At 51.6% G+C, this 13,670-nt stretch overlaps 1 protein-coding gene across 1 annotated transcript; it reads right to left on the bottom strand.

The window, feature by feature from the left end:
• Positions 1-1,605: 1,605 nt before the first annotated feature.
• Positions 1,606-13,289, bottom strand: nog1 (noggin 1). Its single transcript, XM_058048610.2, has 3 exons — positions 13,211-13,289; positions 5,300-5,412; positions 1,606-2,269 (listed from the first exon to the last, which is right to left on the bottom strand). Exons 2-3 carry the CDS (start codon positions 5,302-5,304, stop codon positions 1,711-1,713), a joined length of 564 nt encoding a protein of 187 aa, XP_057904593.2. The 5' UTR covers positions 5,305-5,412; positions 13,211-13,289; the 3' UTR covers positions 1,606-1,710.
• Positions 13,290-13,670: the final 381 nt, after the last annotated feature.

Genomic DNA, 13,670 nt, shown 5'->3' with positions numbered 1-13,670 from the left:
AGCTGACAAACACGGAGCGACAGCATCAGTCAATGGAGCTGCCAATGAGGTGTGAGGGGTGGTGGCGGGGGGGGGCTGCGTCGGTGCTGGGAAAGCTTAAGAGCTGATGACACGCCAAACCTGAAATAGGTGGACCCAGCTTGTAAATGTGAAGCCTGATCATCATCAGCACGGCAGCAAAGACGGGCGGATTAGCATTTCTCGCTCTCCACACACACACACACACACACACACACATACGTACGCACACACACACACACACACACACACACACACACACACGCACGCACGCACTAAAGGCTACTGCGTCCACGCGGGCCTCCACATTGCAGCCTGGTGCCAAGAGAGCTGGTTGGCTGCGAGGTGACGCATCAGGCTGGCTCCACAAGGAGCATCATCAGGACGTCAGCACAAGTCAAACACCATGCAAGGCTTTCTGGTGCCGCCCTGTCTGCATCGTGGGGGGGGGGGCTTGAGACACTCATTTGCTGGAAAGCTGCTGTAAATTCACTCACACACACACCACGACCCCCGCTGCTGCCAAATACACCTAAAACTACCAGCTCGGTAATAAAACTAACTACCAAAGAAGGCCATGAGTAGTTGTCTATCTACTTGCCATTGTATGCTTGACAGTTGTGGATGGGAGAACATCTTTAGTGACCACCAGCTAAGACGCATGAATCACTGAAGGTGTCTTTAACAGGATGCGTACGCGACCAGCAACAAGGTAACGGTAAGCCTTCAAAGCTTGTGAGCAGGTTCAAAGTCTTGGTTTTTGATCACGAATCAGGTCAATGGCTAAGTCTGAATATCGCCAGAGTGGGACCATTCCTGTTCCCGGCCGATGCGGAGACTGATCCATGATTTTAGCCCAGAGAGAACTGACCCTTCTGGCCAGCTGCCTGCCTGACAGGGGCCCCCAACAGAAAGCACACCGCACCGGTACCCCGATACTTTTCACAAAGCTGTATTCCCATTTACCGTCAACGCATGGACCTTCTCAAACTCCAGGAGTAGAACTTTCCGTCACAGGATTCCCTGCTGAGGCTCCTACCCCCGTGGCCCCCGACCTCGGATAAGCAGATGAAGATGGCAGGATGGGCGGAGGCGTCATTTCGTTTATATTAGTCAAGTATTTCAACCAGTATTACTGCATGTTCACAGAATCCAAGAAATCAAATGAAAGCTACATTCAGACATGTAAACGCGACCCAACCTTAACCTGTTTGACACGGACGCAACTCTTAATCCAACTTCAATTTCTTGTTTGACCGTCAGATTATCAGCAAGCATCAGCGCACATCTTATCATGCAGAGCCGTCACATGACTTGTTTACACATTGGAACCTTCCTCTCCGCTCCGAGACCAGAATCACTGATGGTGTCTTTATCAGCGCCTGATAAGGCCACTGCTGAGAGCAGTAAGAACATAAGTACACGCTGTACACGCAGTACACGCAGTACACGCAGTACACGCAGTACACGCACAGGGTTGAAAGAAAGGGTTGAGAAGTTTGAAGAAGGCAAGCCAGAGCTTTTCAACTCATGTCAGTGTTTTATTGCAAGAATATAAAGAATAAATAGCCCAATGTCCCTCATTTCCAGGCCAGGAGTGCCGACATATAGAGTCGTTCACGAAGTCCACTCGGCAGGTTACAAAGAATCAGACAAACATTAGAGAGTCAGCCACACTCGGAGCACGAGCGACTAGCTCGCGCACGCGCATTTGCAGTCCGTGATGACGGGGTAGTGCACGGGGATCCACGCGCACTTGAGCCCCGCCTTCCTGTGCAGGCACCTCCACCTGAGCAGCCCCAGGTGGGTGGAGGCGGCGGGCTTGCACACCATGCCCTCCGGAACCGAGCACGAGCGTTTGCCGAGGCAGCCGCCCACGCGCACGAAGCGCGGCCAGAACCTGCCGCCCAGGTCGGTCCAGGTGTAGACCACCGGGCAGAAGGAGTAGGCCCACAGCCACTGCTGCAGGCGCCGCTTCAGTTTCTTGCTGGCTTTGTGCTTCTTGCCGAACTGCTCGTCGAAGTCCAGAGCCCGGATCTCCTTGGGCAGAACCCCGCCGGGCTTTTGGAGCTGCGCGTCCTCCAGCTCGTCGTTTCCGGGGAACTTATCCTGGCCGGGCGGCGACACGGACAAAAAGCGGCTGTCAAAATCTCCCAGGAGGCTCCTGAGTTCGGTCTCGTTGAGGTCCCGCTCCCGGGGGTCGAGAACGGGGTCCGGGTCCTCCTTTAAGTCCACGAGCGGGAGGCTGTCACTGGGGATGGGACGGAGGAGGTAGTAGTGCTGACAGCCCCCCCTGGGCGCCAACAGTCCGAGGGACAGGACCAGCACGCACACGGCCGCGAAGTGCGGGTTCTGATCCATGTCGAAGCGACAGCTGCGCAATTACGCGTATGGTGCACGGCGGGGAGCAGGCATGCTGCGTCAGCGGAGGTCGCTTGTGGTTCGGGTTCCGATGAAGGACGGCGAGGTGACGCGGACCAACGTCATGATGCTCGTGCGTGACCTCCACGGAAGACGGCGAGGCTGCGTTATATGGAGGCCGGCGGGCGCGCGTGATGTCACCGGCCTTCAATGCGCGCTTGTTGTCTGCGGGAGGACATCCCCACACCTCCTTCTGCGAGAGGGGGCGGGGCGGGGGGAGACGCCCCCCTGCTGCTTTTCCAGGCTTCCTAAATCAGCCTCCATGCAGCCGGAATGACTGCACACGTCTCCCGTTGGTCAGGGATGTTAAGAAGTCCGATAAATCCTTCTGGAGCGGCTCCACCAGAACTGGTGTTCAACATGTGTGCCGCTCCCCGGCTCGTTGTTTACATCAGCCCTCGCTTGGCAGCTAGGAATTGCAAGATGCACAACAGGAGACGCGCGGGAAGCCACAAGAGCAGGAAGGTGATAAAAGTACGCTGGGGGTCAAGCGGCACGTTACAGACGCCGCAGGACGACATCTACAGAGTAATGTCATCTAATGTGTCTAATATCAAACAGACAGGCACGGTGTAAGCCTTCACAATAAAAGTGCTGCACTTTACATCCTGTCTGACTGAGTCATGTGGACATGTGGGGTTTGTTTTCCAGAGAGATGATGACCGTGTCGTCGTTGGCTGCGTGGGCGAGGGGGCAGGGTGCTAGCACGATTTCCTTGGCAACAAACACCTCAGCATTTGGCCAAACACTCCTGGTCAAAACGGGAAGACCGGCTGAAGGAGGGGGGTTCTAAAAAGAACAATGGGGGTGCCCGGCCGTTGGTTGGCCGCCAGCTGGGATAGGCTCCAGCATGCCCCACGTCCAAGTGAGGATAAGCGCTATAGAACATGGATGACAGGAAGCAAAGCCGTCAGACGAGTGGCTAGCCGCTTCGAGTGAACACGTGACTTGTTGGACATGTAGCCATCTTAGCACTCAGAGGATCCCCGCCCACAATAATCACGATGAACGCTTTGAGACGTCATCTTCACCGTAATAGCTCCATGTCAGCCAACTGATGTCACATGACCTCTACAAAGCGACCTTCGCTGCGGACGTTTCTATTGTCCGACAACACAACTATGGCGCAAAACCACAAACCGCCATGAACTGACATTGTTCCCATCACGCATGACGTAGCCACACGCTGTAAAAAGTGACGCCTCACTGGAAAACATGTCAAGAAAGCTGCACGAGGAGCAGCCGGCGGCAGGTTTAACAACCCCAACACAAGAAGAAGGCGCTCCTCGCGGCGTATTTACAGCTGGCGTGGAGCTCCGGCGGGACAATATGGCTGCCTGTTCGCCTGCTCAATAAAGCGGGCCAAATTAACTCCCGAATAAACAACGCTGGCTCAGAGGCGGCCATGGAAAGTATCACAATTTGCAAAGCTGTCCAAACTGTGAGAATCATTCTTAGGAGAAAAAAATCCTCATTTACTGGAAGAAGTCGCTACATCAGCCCTGAAGAATCTGCTGGAGATAGATGTGTGTTTGTTTGGTTTTTCTATGCGCTAATTCACCGCAGCGCCCCCGCTCGTTTGGTTTACGGCCAAATGATGCTGGAAGGTCTGGCCAATGTCACCTGAGCGTCCGTGGGAGCGACACCTATCAGAAAGCACAAGGACGCTCTTTAGTCTGTCATGTCCCCGGTCCCATCCAATGTGCTTCCCATTAAGTTGTTTTCCTCCTCCTAATCCTTCCTACTGTTGGACCACAGGAACGCGGCGAGGGTCAAATATGGCTGCCTGAGACAGACGCCTGCCTAATTGAAGAGCTTGTCTTCTGCACTTTCCTCGGCTAATAAAAGCAGAGCGCTCACATAACGACATCTTTCTGCTCTTTTTCTTCTCCGGGTCTGCGGTCAATGGGAAGCTTCCGACTCGGCACGGACGCGACGCTCACGGCGTGATGGGAAAGACAAAGCGCCGTTCGCACGCCTTATCTCCCCGCGTGCCGACTTTCACACCTCGGGCTAATTGCGGCCACAAGCTGAATACACGCAGACCGAAGCTGTGTTGACTCTGGCGCTGGGGAGGTGTGTAATTTGCTAGTTTGTTTAGCACTTTGCCCCCCCCCCCATTACGCTGCAGTCCAAAAGCACACAATCGGCATAATCACCCCTGCTGCAGGCCGAAGTGAAGGAGCTCCGGCGACCACCTCGGCGACAGTGGCAGGAACTTCCGTGGTGGCCATACAATGATGAATATCCATTCCAAATACACTTGCCACTACCTGTACTACCTCTACCCCCCCCCCCCACACACACACACTTAACTAACTCTTAGATACTAACTCTTAACCACCTACTATGTCCTCATGCGGCTACTTTGCACTGACCTTCTGTGATGAGGTGGAATAGAAATAGGAATAGGGTGGAATAGAAATAGGGCGGAATAGTATTTTATCTGGACGCACATTTTGGGTTTCTGGCACATTTACACAGACAAGGCCCCTGGCCTGCTGCCAGAGAAGAAGAAGGCATAGCAGGAGGGATCAGTGTTGCCAACAGCTTTCCCATAGACGTAACTCACAACAAATCTAGTCAACAAAACACACGTACTGCTCTGCTGCTCTGGGCCCCTCCCCCATCTAAGAGCCCTCTCAGACGGCTCCGTCTGGTTTGTGACATTTAAAAACGAAAATCAAAAGAAGAAAGTCACAGATTTATTCCACCCACCCACCCATCTTCATGAGCATGGACTGTGGACTTCAATGGTTCTCCTACAAGTTCCAGTTGCAGCTTCCACCATCCACGGCCCACAAAGTCCAACCAAAGAATTACGAGTGTAAAGGGACACCGACTCAGTTGACAAACCTACCTCATCTCCAGGTGGGGCCGTACTGTCAAGTCTTTGTGTAACCAGAACCGGCAAGGCCAAACTGCAGGATGATGGACGGGTGCAGAGACTGGGTCTTGGGTGGGGGTGGACGCCTGCAACGGGAATACAAAATAAGATGTTGCTGTGTTCTTACATGTTGTATACGTTTCACACATAGGTCTCACACACACACACACACACACACACGGTCTCCAGCAAGCAAGGACCCAGAAGAGCAGTCCACCTTTATGTTACTGCCATCAAGCCAAACAGCGGTGGTGTTGATGGATGACGGGGCTCTCCATCAACCTGCCTGATCCTAAATGAAGCCTGACAACGGCCCCCACTCCCCCGGCCCATGGGCCATTTCTAACATTTACAAGGCGTCCATCCGATGTTTCTGAGGGTCACAAGAAACATGGCCGCCAGTCTGCGTGTCTGCCTCACAGACGCCTGCTTGTGCCGCCCCCGCCCCCGCGCCCCACCTTGGTCGCAGCTCCCCATTCGCACTTCATAAATCAAGAATCTCTTTGCCGGATAATAGTGGGCCGATTGTTCGAGACATCGGCGAGGCCGATGCGCCGCCTGGCGAGCTGCAGCTGGATGTCCATGAAACGGCGGCGGTCTGGGCCAGGCCACGTCTGCGTGGTTACATTGTCAACTCCTCTTGGCAGCTGAAACGGTTCCAAAAATAAGAGCGCTAATTGGGCCGTGTTTATTTCTGCATGGGGAGAAATGCTTAAGTGTTTTTAGCAGGTTGTTTGTGGCGGGACGCGCGGGTCTCGCTGGGAGGTACAGCTCAGTCTCGGCCATGGAAAAGAGGCGGCGCTCCCCCTTTCTTTAATAAATAAGCTCTTTTATGGTAATACAGTCTGGTTGTGTGTGAGGCTGGCCAGCCCGCGTGTGACATCATGCGTGTTGACTCACGAGCAGATGAGTGATGCACGCGGACAACTCGCCGCCGCTCGCGTTCAGCGCCTTAAAGTGCAGTAAACCTCGTGTCTGTGGTTCCCGTCTCGGCGAGGAGGGGGGCGGGGCTCGCTGCAGACAGCGGTCACCTGTTGCCACCGGCGGGAGGCCAAGCCTGGCGGCGGGGGCCTGGCTCCCGCCCTGACAGCTCGTCAGGGTGATTTACTCCCGAGTTGACGAGTCTCGTGCGAGCGCGGCTGTTTACGCATCACAACACGGCCCGTCTCGTTCGAACATGAGACCGGCGTGTGTGACTTGGCCAGCGGGGCTTTCATTAGCGCGCCGGCCGCCGCCAAGCTACGTGTAATATTTCCTGAGAAATGAATGAAAAAGCCCCGGGGGCCAGCGTCGCTACGGTTTTATGATTATCAACATATTGCGAGCCGCCGTGGAGTTACCGCATCTGCGTTGGAGGGTGCTTGGATGGCAGCATGGTAGGATGGCGCCCTTTACTCTGTTCATGTAATGATTAGCGAATAGGGCCGCACGGTGGACACGTGGTTAGCATGCAGGCCACGCTGTCAGCAGATAGGGAAGACCTGGGTTGGAATCTCCGCTTCCGCTACCTCGCTGCTAGCATTTCCAACGGCTGTTTTTAGAGAAGACGTGGCGCAGCGGCAGACGGGCCACAGAAAACCGAGACTGACAGCGAGAGGGTTTTGGTTTGGGGTCGGGCGGGGGGGGGGGGTTCTTAGCAGCAGGAGTCAGTGGAAAGGGTTAACACCAGACAGTAAAGTGAATCCAGATGTGCTGTTATTATTAATATCTGTGGCTGATGAATGGGAAGGTAAAATTACAGGCGCCAGCCAGGGAGGCCCCGAGTGCTGCCCTGCCACCCAGGCGCTTCCCATCTCCCCAAAGCAACGAGACCGCCAAGCTGCCTTAACGTGTCGGGCCCGCAGAGGCCAACACAGGGAGGCGCTGTCCAAGCTAGTGGTCAGACACCATCCATGGGAACAATAAAACTCCTTTCTGGGGGAGGGGGTGCAGGGGCTCCGACAGCAGGAGCCCCATTAAGTTTCACAACAGTTTCCTCACCTCACCAAGGTTTGGTTCTGAACCTCAACGTCCTCCGTCTAAAAGTACCACCCGGGAAAAGCTGCTCCTCATCTTTCAGGACTTCAACAGGATTTGTACTATACCGTACATCACCGTAGCTCTGACCCCCCCCCATGGCGTCCTGTCATACGCCAAACATCGGGCAGCATCAGCAATCATTGAAAAGATGAATACACATTGAAAGCGGCTGAGAAAAGCCCCCGGCTGGGGCTATTGAGTCTGTAATCACTTAACAAGCTCTTCACACCTCCTTCCAGTCACACCTCCATCGGCCTGCCGGCTGGACCCACAAAGCATTTCTTGGTCTTCCTGTACATCCTGAGACGTGATGACTAAATATTCATTCTTTGACTAAATCACCAAACGCTGCGTGTTGATTGGACGGGCTTGGAAGTACACCAACGGTGAGAAACACTAGAAAGTACAAAGGTTCCTCTCCCATCTGGCCGTCTTCAGTAAAGGTGAAATGTTTTATACTAGTACGGTATCAGATTTACTGTCCATTACGTGGGACGGGAAAAGCAGCCATGTGAGCTTATGGAAGAGATCACGAGCCAAAAGCCAGGTTTGAGTACATTTCATCATTTCAAACACTGACCAGATGTTGCTGCACATGTGCTTATTCTGGATGAAGACATCAGGCAAAACTAAATATAGCCATCATTTAGGCCTCAATTAGTCCACATTTGCTCATTTCAAACTTGTCAACCTCGAGCCTGGAGGTGATTCATGAAAGGCTGGCGTATACGTCTAGGAACGGTGGACTGGGGTGGCTGATGGAGGACGCAGCAGGAGACAACCAGACAACCAGGAGGAGTCTGCTGGGATGTAGGGGGGGGCTGTTGTAAGTGGCAGACGAACGGCTGCGGAGGATATCGAGAAGGGGGGCTTCCTTGGCTGTCCCCAAAAAGCCCTACGGGAGCTGCCCCCCTTCAGCCGCCCCCCAGCATGGGATGGGGCGCCATGCTGGCTTTGGTTGTGCTGGTACAGAGCCAAGGGTGTAAGTGTTAGGGCGACACAACGCACTCCTTCTGTTGGGGGATTTGCTTCGGCCCAGGTGGATGCCACACTGGTGACATCCACACAGTCCTGTAGCCTGCCAGGGCTCAAACCCGCGTCCTGATATTTTTCTTCAAAGTCATGCTAGAATCTCGCCTCCTGACACCCCCAATATTTTTCTTCCGTCTTGCAAGCTGGGCTCTGATTGTTAAAGTCATCTTGGATAGAAGTCCTTTCCTAAAAATGCACGTAAAATGCGTGTTTGGTGGGAAAATGGCGTTTATCTTCAGCGGGGTGGAATTACAAAGTTGATTTCTAATCACTGGAAGCGAGCCGCTTGGATTTGGTCCAATTCCTGCCGTCTGACAAACGAGGAGTGGCAAAGAGAGGAGGCTCCTACAAAAGCTGGAGTCAGTCTGATTGCTCCCCAGAGAGACATTTCCAGGCCGGTGTCCCGCCGATGACATGTTTGGACGTAACACAATCTGCTTTGGGCGAGAGGTGACACTTCGGGGGGAGACGTTCCTCCCCAGGGCCCTCAAGACCAACTGAGAACGTGTCGTCGTTCTACTCTGTCTCTTTTGTCAAACATCAGCCTCGCGCCAAGACATCATACCTGCCAGAACGTTAGCTTTGCACCGGCGGTGCGTGGTGTAAATCAAGGCCAGTGCGGTGGGAGACGGTAATCCGATTCCCGCCTGCCGACATTGGCCGCCAGGAAGAGTTTTGCACGTTGTGTCAGGAACAGACATCTTGTCTGCTTCCCATGCCGTCAACAACTTAAACCACAAACGAGTGTTTGTGACATAACTGGGAGATTCCCACTTCCTGTTAGCCTTGTAACCATGACAACAAGCCTGACGGGGTTTCCTAACAAATAGGCCTTGTGTCAACGAAAATTAGGATTCTTATATTTGTATATATTCTCTATTTTCTTTATATTTGTTGCTCATCGTCAAAGCTCACTTGTGGTCATGTGACTGCGACAGGTCTGTGACATCATCGTTTCTGTAAAACAGGTTTTGCCACTCGGGAAGCCGGAAGGAACCTGACAACGTTCCCGTGCGGATAGCCCCGGACCCATGAGCAATTATGTAAATGATGTGATGAGCCCGCCCCCATCCAACCGCCACGCAAACTACGGAAACAGTGGAGTTGTTGTGCTACTTCCTGATCTACGGGGCACGGCCCCGAGGTTCTGGTCCCAGGAGGTTTGAAGAAGACAAGCGCGAAGAGGACGTCGGTGACTTGTTGGTTCACGTTCTCGCCACGGATTGTTTTTGTTTAGACGACCTCATCTCGGGCCAAGTTTGCAAATGTTCCAAGCAGACTTGGTTCTGGAGGCCGGGACCACCGGGTCTGCCATTCCAGACATTCCATTTCTCCTCCAGCAAGAACCAGGGGCTGCACGCATCCATCAGGACCGCAAACGGACTATTTTCCGAAAAGAAGCCGATCTGATTCTCTCGGAGGGGGTCTGGTGTACAAACATTGTTGACCGTGGAATCAAACCAGTGTTCGCCGCGAGCGCATCAACACGCAATTGGTCCTGTTCACAAGCGTGAGTGGAGTTCGATGGGCATGCACGGTTCTCATGCAGGGTGTTATGTAAAGACCTTTGACCCGCAATAACTAATAATACACTAATAATAATCACTTATTTCTATGAATTGAATGGAGTAAAAGTATAAAAGTGTGTTATATATTATATACATATTTAACTTTCTGGAATGGATGAATTGGATTTCCATTATTTATGGAAAAACTAGGTTGGTTTAGGTTTCCATTACAGTAGAGTCAGACCTGCTGGAACCATTTCATGACGCAAACCAAGGTTCTACGGTACTACACGCTTTCGTACACAAACCTAGGATGCGAATGCTTTATTCGGATAGCCTAGCATACAGTGACCTACAATAGATTGCTTTTGCTCAAAACGTATCAAATAAAGATGGTGGATATTGGCTTCCTAGACATTATCCCATTACTCACCGGAGAAACTTAGTCCAGCGCTCCTCCTAAGATGGGCTACATCCAGGATCACGGCTCAGGACGATACGGTACATCATCATCGAGACACTTAGCACTATTAGCCTGGCTAAGCCACAGGATTTGATACCAAAAACATAAAGCTCTCCAAACAGCCAGTGGAAGAAGATACTATTTGGCTAATAATCCTAATCATGGAATAATGATGGCTAATAATCCTAATCATGGAATAACAAAGGCTAATAATCATAATAATAATGGAATAACGGTGGCTAATAATCCTAACAATGGAATAACGATGGCTAATAATCCTAATAATGGAATAATGATGGCTAATAATCCTAATAATAATGGAATAATGATGGCTAATAATCCTAATAATAATGGAATAATGATGGCTAATAATCCTAATAATAATGGAATAATGATGGCTAATAATCCTAATAATAATGGAATAATGATGGCTAATAATCCTAATAATAATGGAATAATGATGGCTAATAATCCTAATAATAATGGAATAATGATGGCTAATAATCCTAATAATAATGGAATAATGATGGCTAATAATCCTAATAATAGTGGAATAATGATGGCTAATAATCCTAATAATAGTGGAATAATGATGGCTAATAATCCTAATAATAGTGGAATAATGATGGCTAATAATCCTAATAATAATGGAATAATGATGGCTAATAATCCTAATAATAATGGAATAATGATGGCTAATAATCCTAAAGGTGGAATAAGAGTAGCTGTAGCAGATATTGAATGTTTTTCTTGGGGAAATGGATCCTGATAGATGGCGTGTGTGTCGTGACATTGCAATTTGGCGTGGAATGGCGGGCTGTCGCCGAGGGCCAGTGATCAAAGGGGTCGCGGGGGTCAGCGGGACGGTTGAGAGTGTTCACACCCGGGAAAGCCCTCCTTCACTTTTCCATCTCGCCCCCTGCCGTGTGAACTCTGACATACGCTTTGTTATTTGGAGGCAACATTTGTCACATTCCGCTTTGGGTGGGGTGGGGGGGAGGGGGGGGTACCGGGGTATCGGTGGTGTCACTCAGATCACAGACCTCCGCTCCGACTGCTGGACTGGATCAGGTGGGGTCCTGCACCGTATTGCTTCATCAGTTCGTGCTGAACGACCAGATAGGACAGCCCTCCAAGGCATGCCTCACTACCTAAGAGAATAAATATTTGGGTGGGATCTTGCACCATCCTCTGAAAGTCGAGCTGTCCTATCTAGTCTTTGAGCATGGACCGCCTGAAAGAGAGAAGGGTGACAAACCGAGATACCCAACAATTATTCAGGTTGTTCTTTTGACTGGAAAGGACAGAATTGGGTGCCGTGGTCTCTAGCCGCCATTCATCACCACGAGGCCTACACGTATTTACTACTTTCCACGTACACATTAGTCTTTTATTGTGTTAGCTTAGTTGAGTCCACATCATTGACCCGATAGAGGGGGGGTGCGGGGGTGTCCGGTAGCGGCATCAGATACGACCTCTTGGGGATGAAAGAGATTCCCGGCCAGCGTGGGTGCTTTGGATAGGGATGACTCCACACGGCTCACGGGCGGACACCATTGGCCGGGCAGGGCCTGCAGAGGAGCGTTTGGGGGGGGGGGGTCGGCGTGGGGGAGGAAGGAAAGCAAACAGGCTTCTGCCAGTGTGATATATGTGTAAAGCCACTGGGCGCCCAGCGGAGACACCCAGCTTAAGATCTTTAACTGGTCTGTGCGCACGAGACGGAGGACGCTTTATTAAAGACAAACACCACGCTCTCGCTGATGACCATAAGAAGAAAACTCTCCCTTCATCAAATAAAAGTTCACTTCCAACCTGGCGTCACCGCCCTCACCCGCTCTGGGAAGTCTCCAAAGGCTTTAGCAGCAGAAGCAGCAGACCCGGGTCAGACTAAACAAAGCCCCCTCACCTCGACCTCCCCCCCCAGGGACGACAAATCTGCTGGCAGGTAAAGCACTTAAAGGGCTGAGATGCTAGGCTATCCCAAATAATCCCTAGCATATATTCCTGCAGGAAGTGATCATCCTGTCACTTCAATGATCTTATCTCTCTGCTAAGAAGAACAAGAGCGGCGGCTTTAGGGGTCACAAGATAAAGTACATCAAATGACTACAAAGCCGTTGATTGGCATCCTCACAGACGTACGCCTCCGAAGGCCAGGTCTACGTTTGGGATGCTGACTGCCGGAATTGGCACACTCAAGATGGATTCTTCTGCCGGACTGTCAAAGACCATTTACCATGAGTCTTCCACCAAGCCGTTGTGATGGCCACGGTTTGACCCTGGAACAGATCATTTCTATGTCCATCAGCTCTAGGAAGCCGTCGCTATGACAACTGGTGGCGTGTTACGTAACAATGCACATTGAATCCGAACAAGGAGCGTTGACGTGCTGCCATCGAGAAGACGACCACGCGGCTGAAGAGGAGCGCCGCCGCTATCTGCAGCGCTCATCTGGCACAAATGAAGAAAGAAAAGCGTTTGAAAAATAAGCTGGTGAGCTGAGATGTTATTTTGTTACGTCTGGCAGACAGAGAGGCACCTGGGAAATCTGAGCTGACGTTCAGCGAGGGAGGGGGTTAAGGAGGGTCGCTGGTGTATGACTTTCTTCTAGCAATTAGGCGTTTCAATCACCAATCAGAAGACACAACGGCTGGCCAAGAAATATATTTGTCTTCCACTGGCGGGAGCCGGCCAGTGGAAGACCTCCAGGAACGCCATCCAGCAGACATTCCACAGCAGGAAATGTTGCACTGGAACGCTGCTGCACGCGCTCCTTTGTCAGCCGCCACAACGCCACGGATGGACGTGAATGTGACGCTGACCCACGGGCCCATGAAGCCACAGTCAAGCTCTCAGACATACCTGCCGTCTTCCACCGCTGTGGCGTCTTCGTGGCTCAGCTGGTCCACGGCGATGCAGCACCACGAGAAGGCCAGCACGGAGACGCACGCCTGCTTCCTCTGGGTTTTCGAAAGTCCTCTGAAAGAAAGCAGAGCTCTCAGGTCATCTTGGAACTTGATTTACCGGCTAAGGATCTCAAGTCTGAAAAGTCCTGAAAAATATCAAATAGCCATTCATGATAATTCAATAAACATCCCACACGCTGGTCCAGCAGGCGGTACAGATGTTCCACCAGCAGAGGGGGCAAGAGCATCACCAACAAAGTCCCAACTTCCTCTAGTGAGGAGGCTTGGATGGAAGGCCACTTCCATGATACTACTACATGTACTACATTACAGATGCTCTTGGCCTGTAAAGATTGGATTCATCCTTCAAAAAATACAACCATTATTATTTCTACTGTGCAGATAAATAAGTCATT

Source organism: Doryrhamphus excisus, linkage group LG16, assembly GCF_037039965.1.
Source record: "Doryrhamphus excisus strain RoL-2023G ecotype Guam linkage group LG16, RoL_Dexc_Guam_v1.1, whole genome shotgun sequence".
NCBI lineage: Eukaryota > Metazoa > Chordata > Actinopteri > Syngnathiformes > Syngnathidae > Doryrhamphus > Doryrhamphus excisus.
This window is presented reverse-complemented; position numbering and strand designations above follow the sequence as displayed.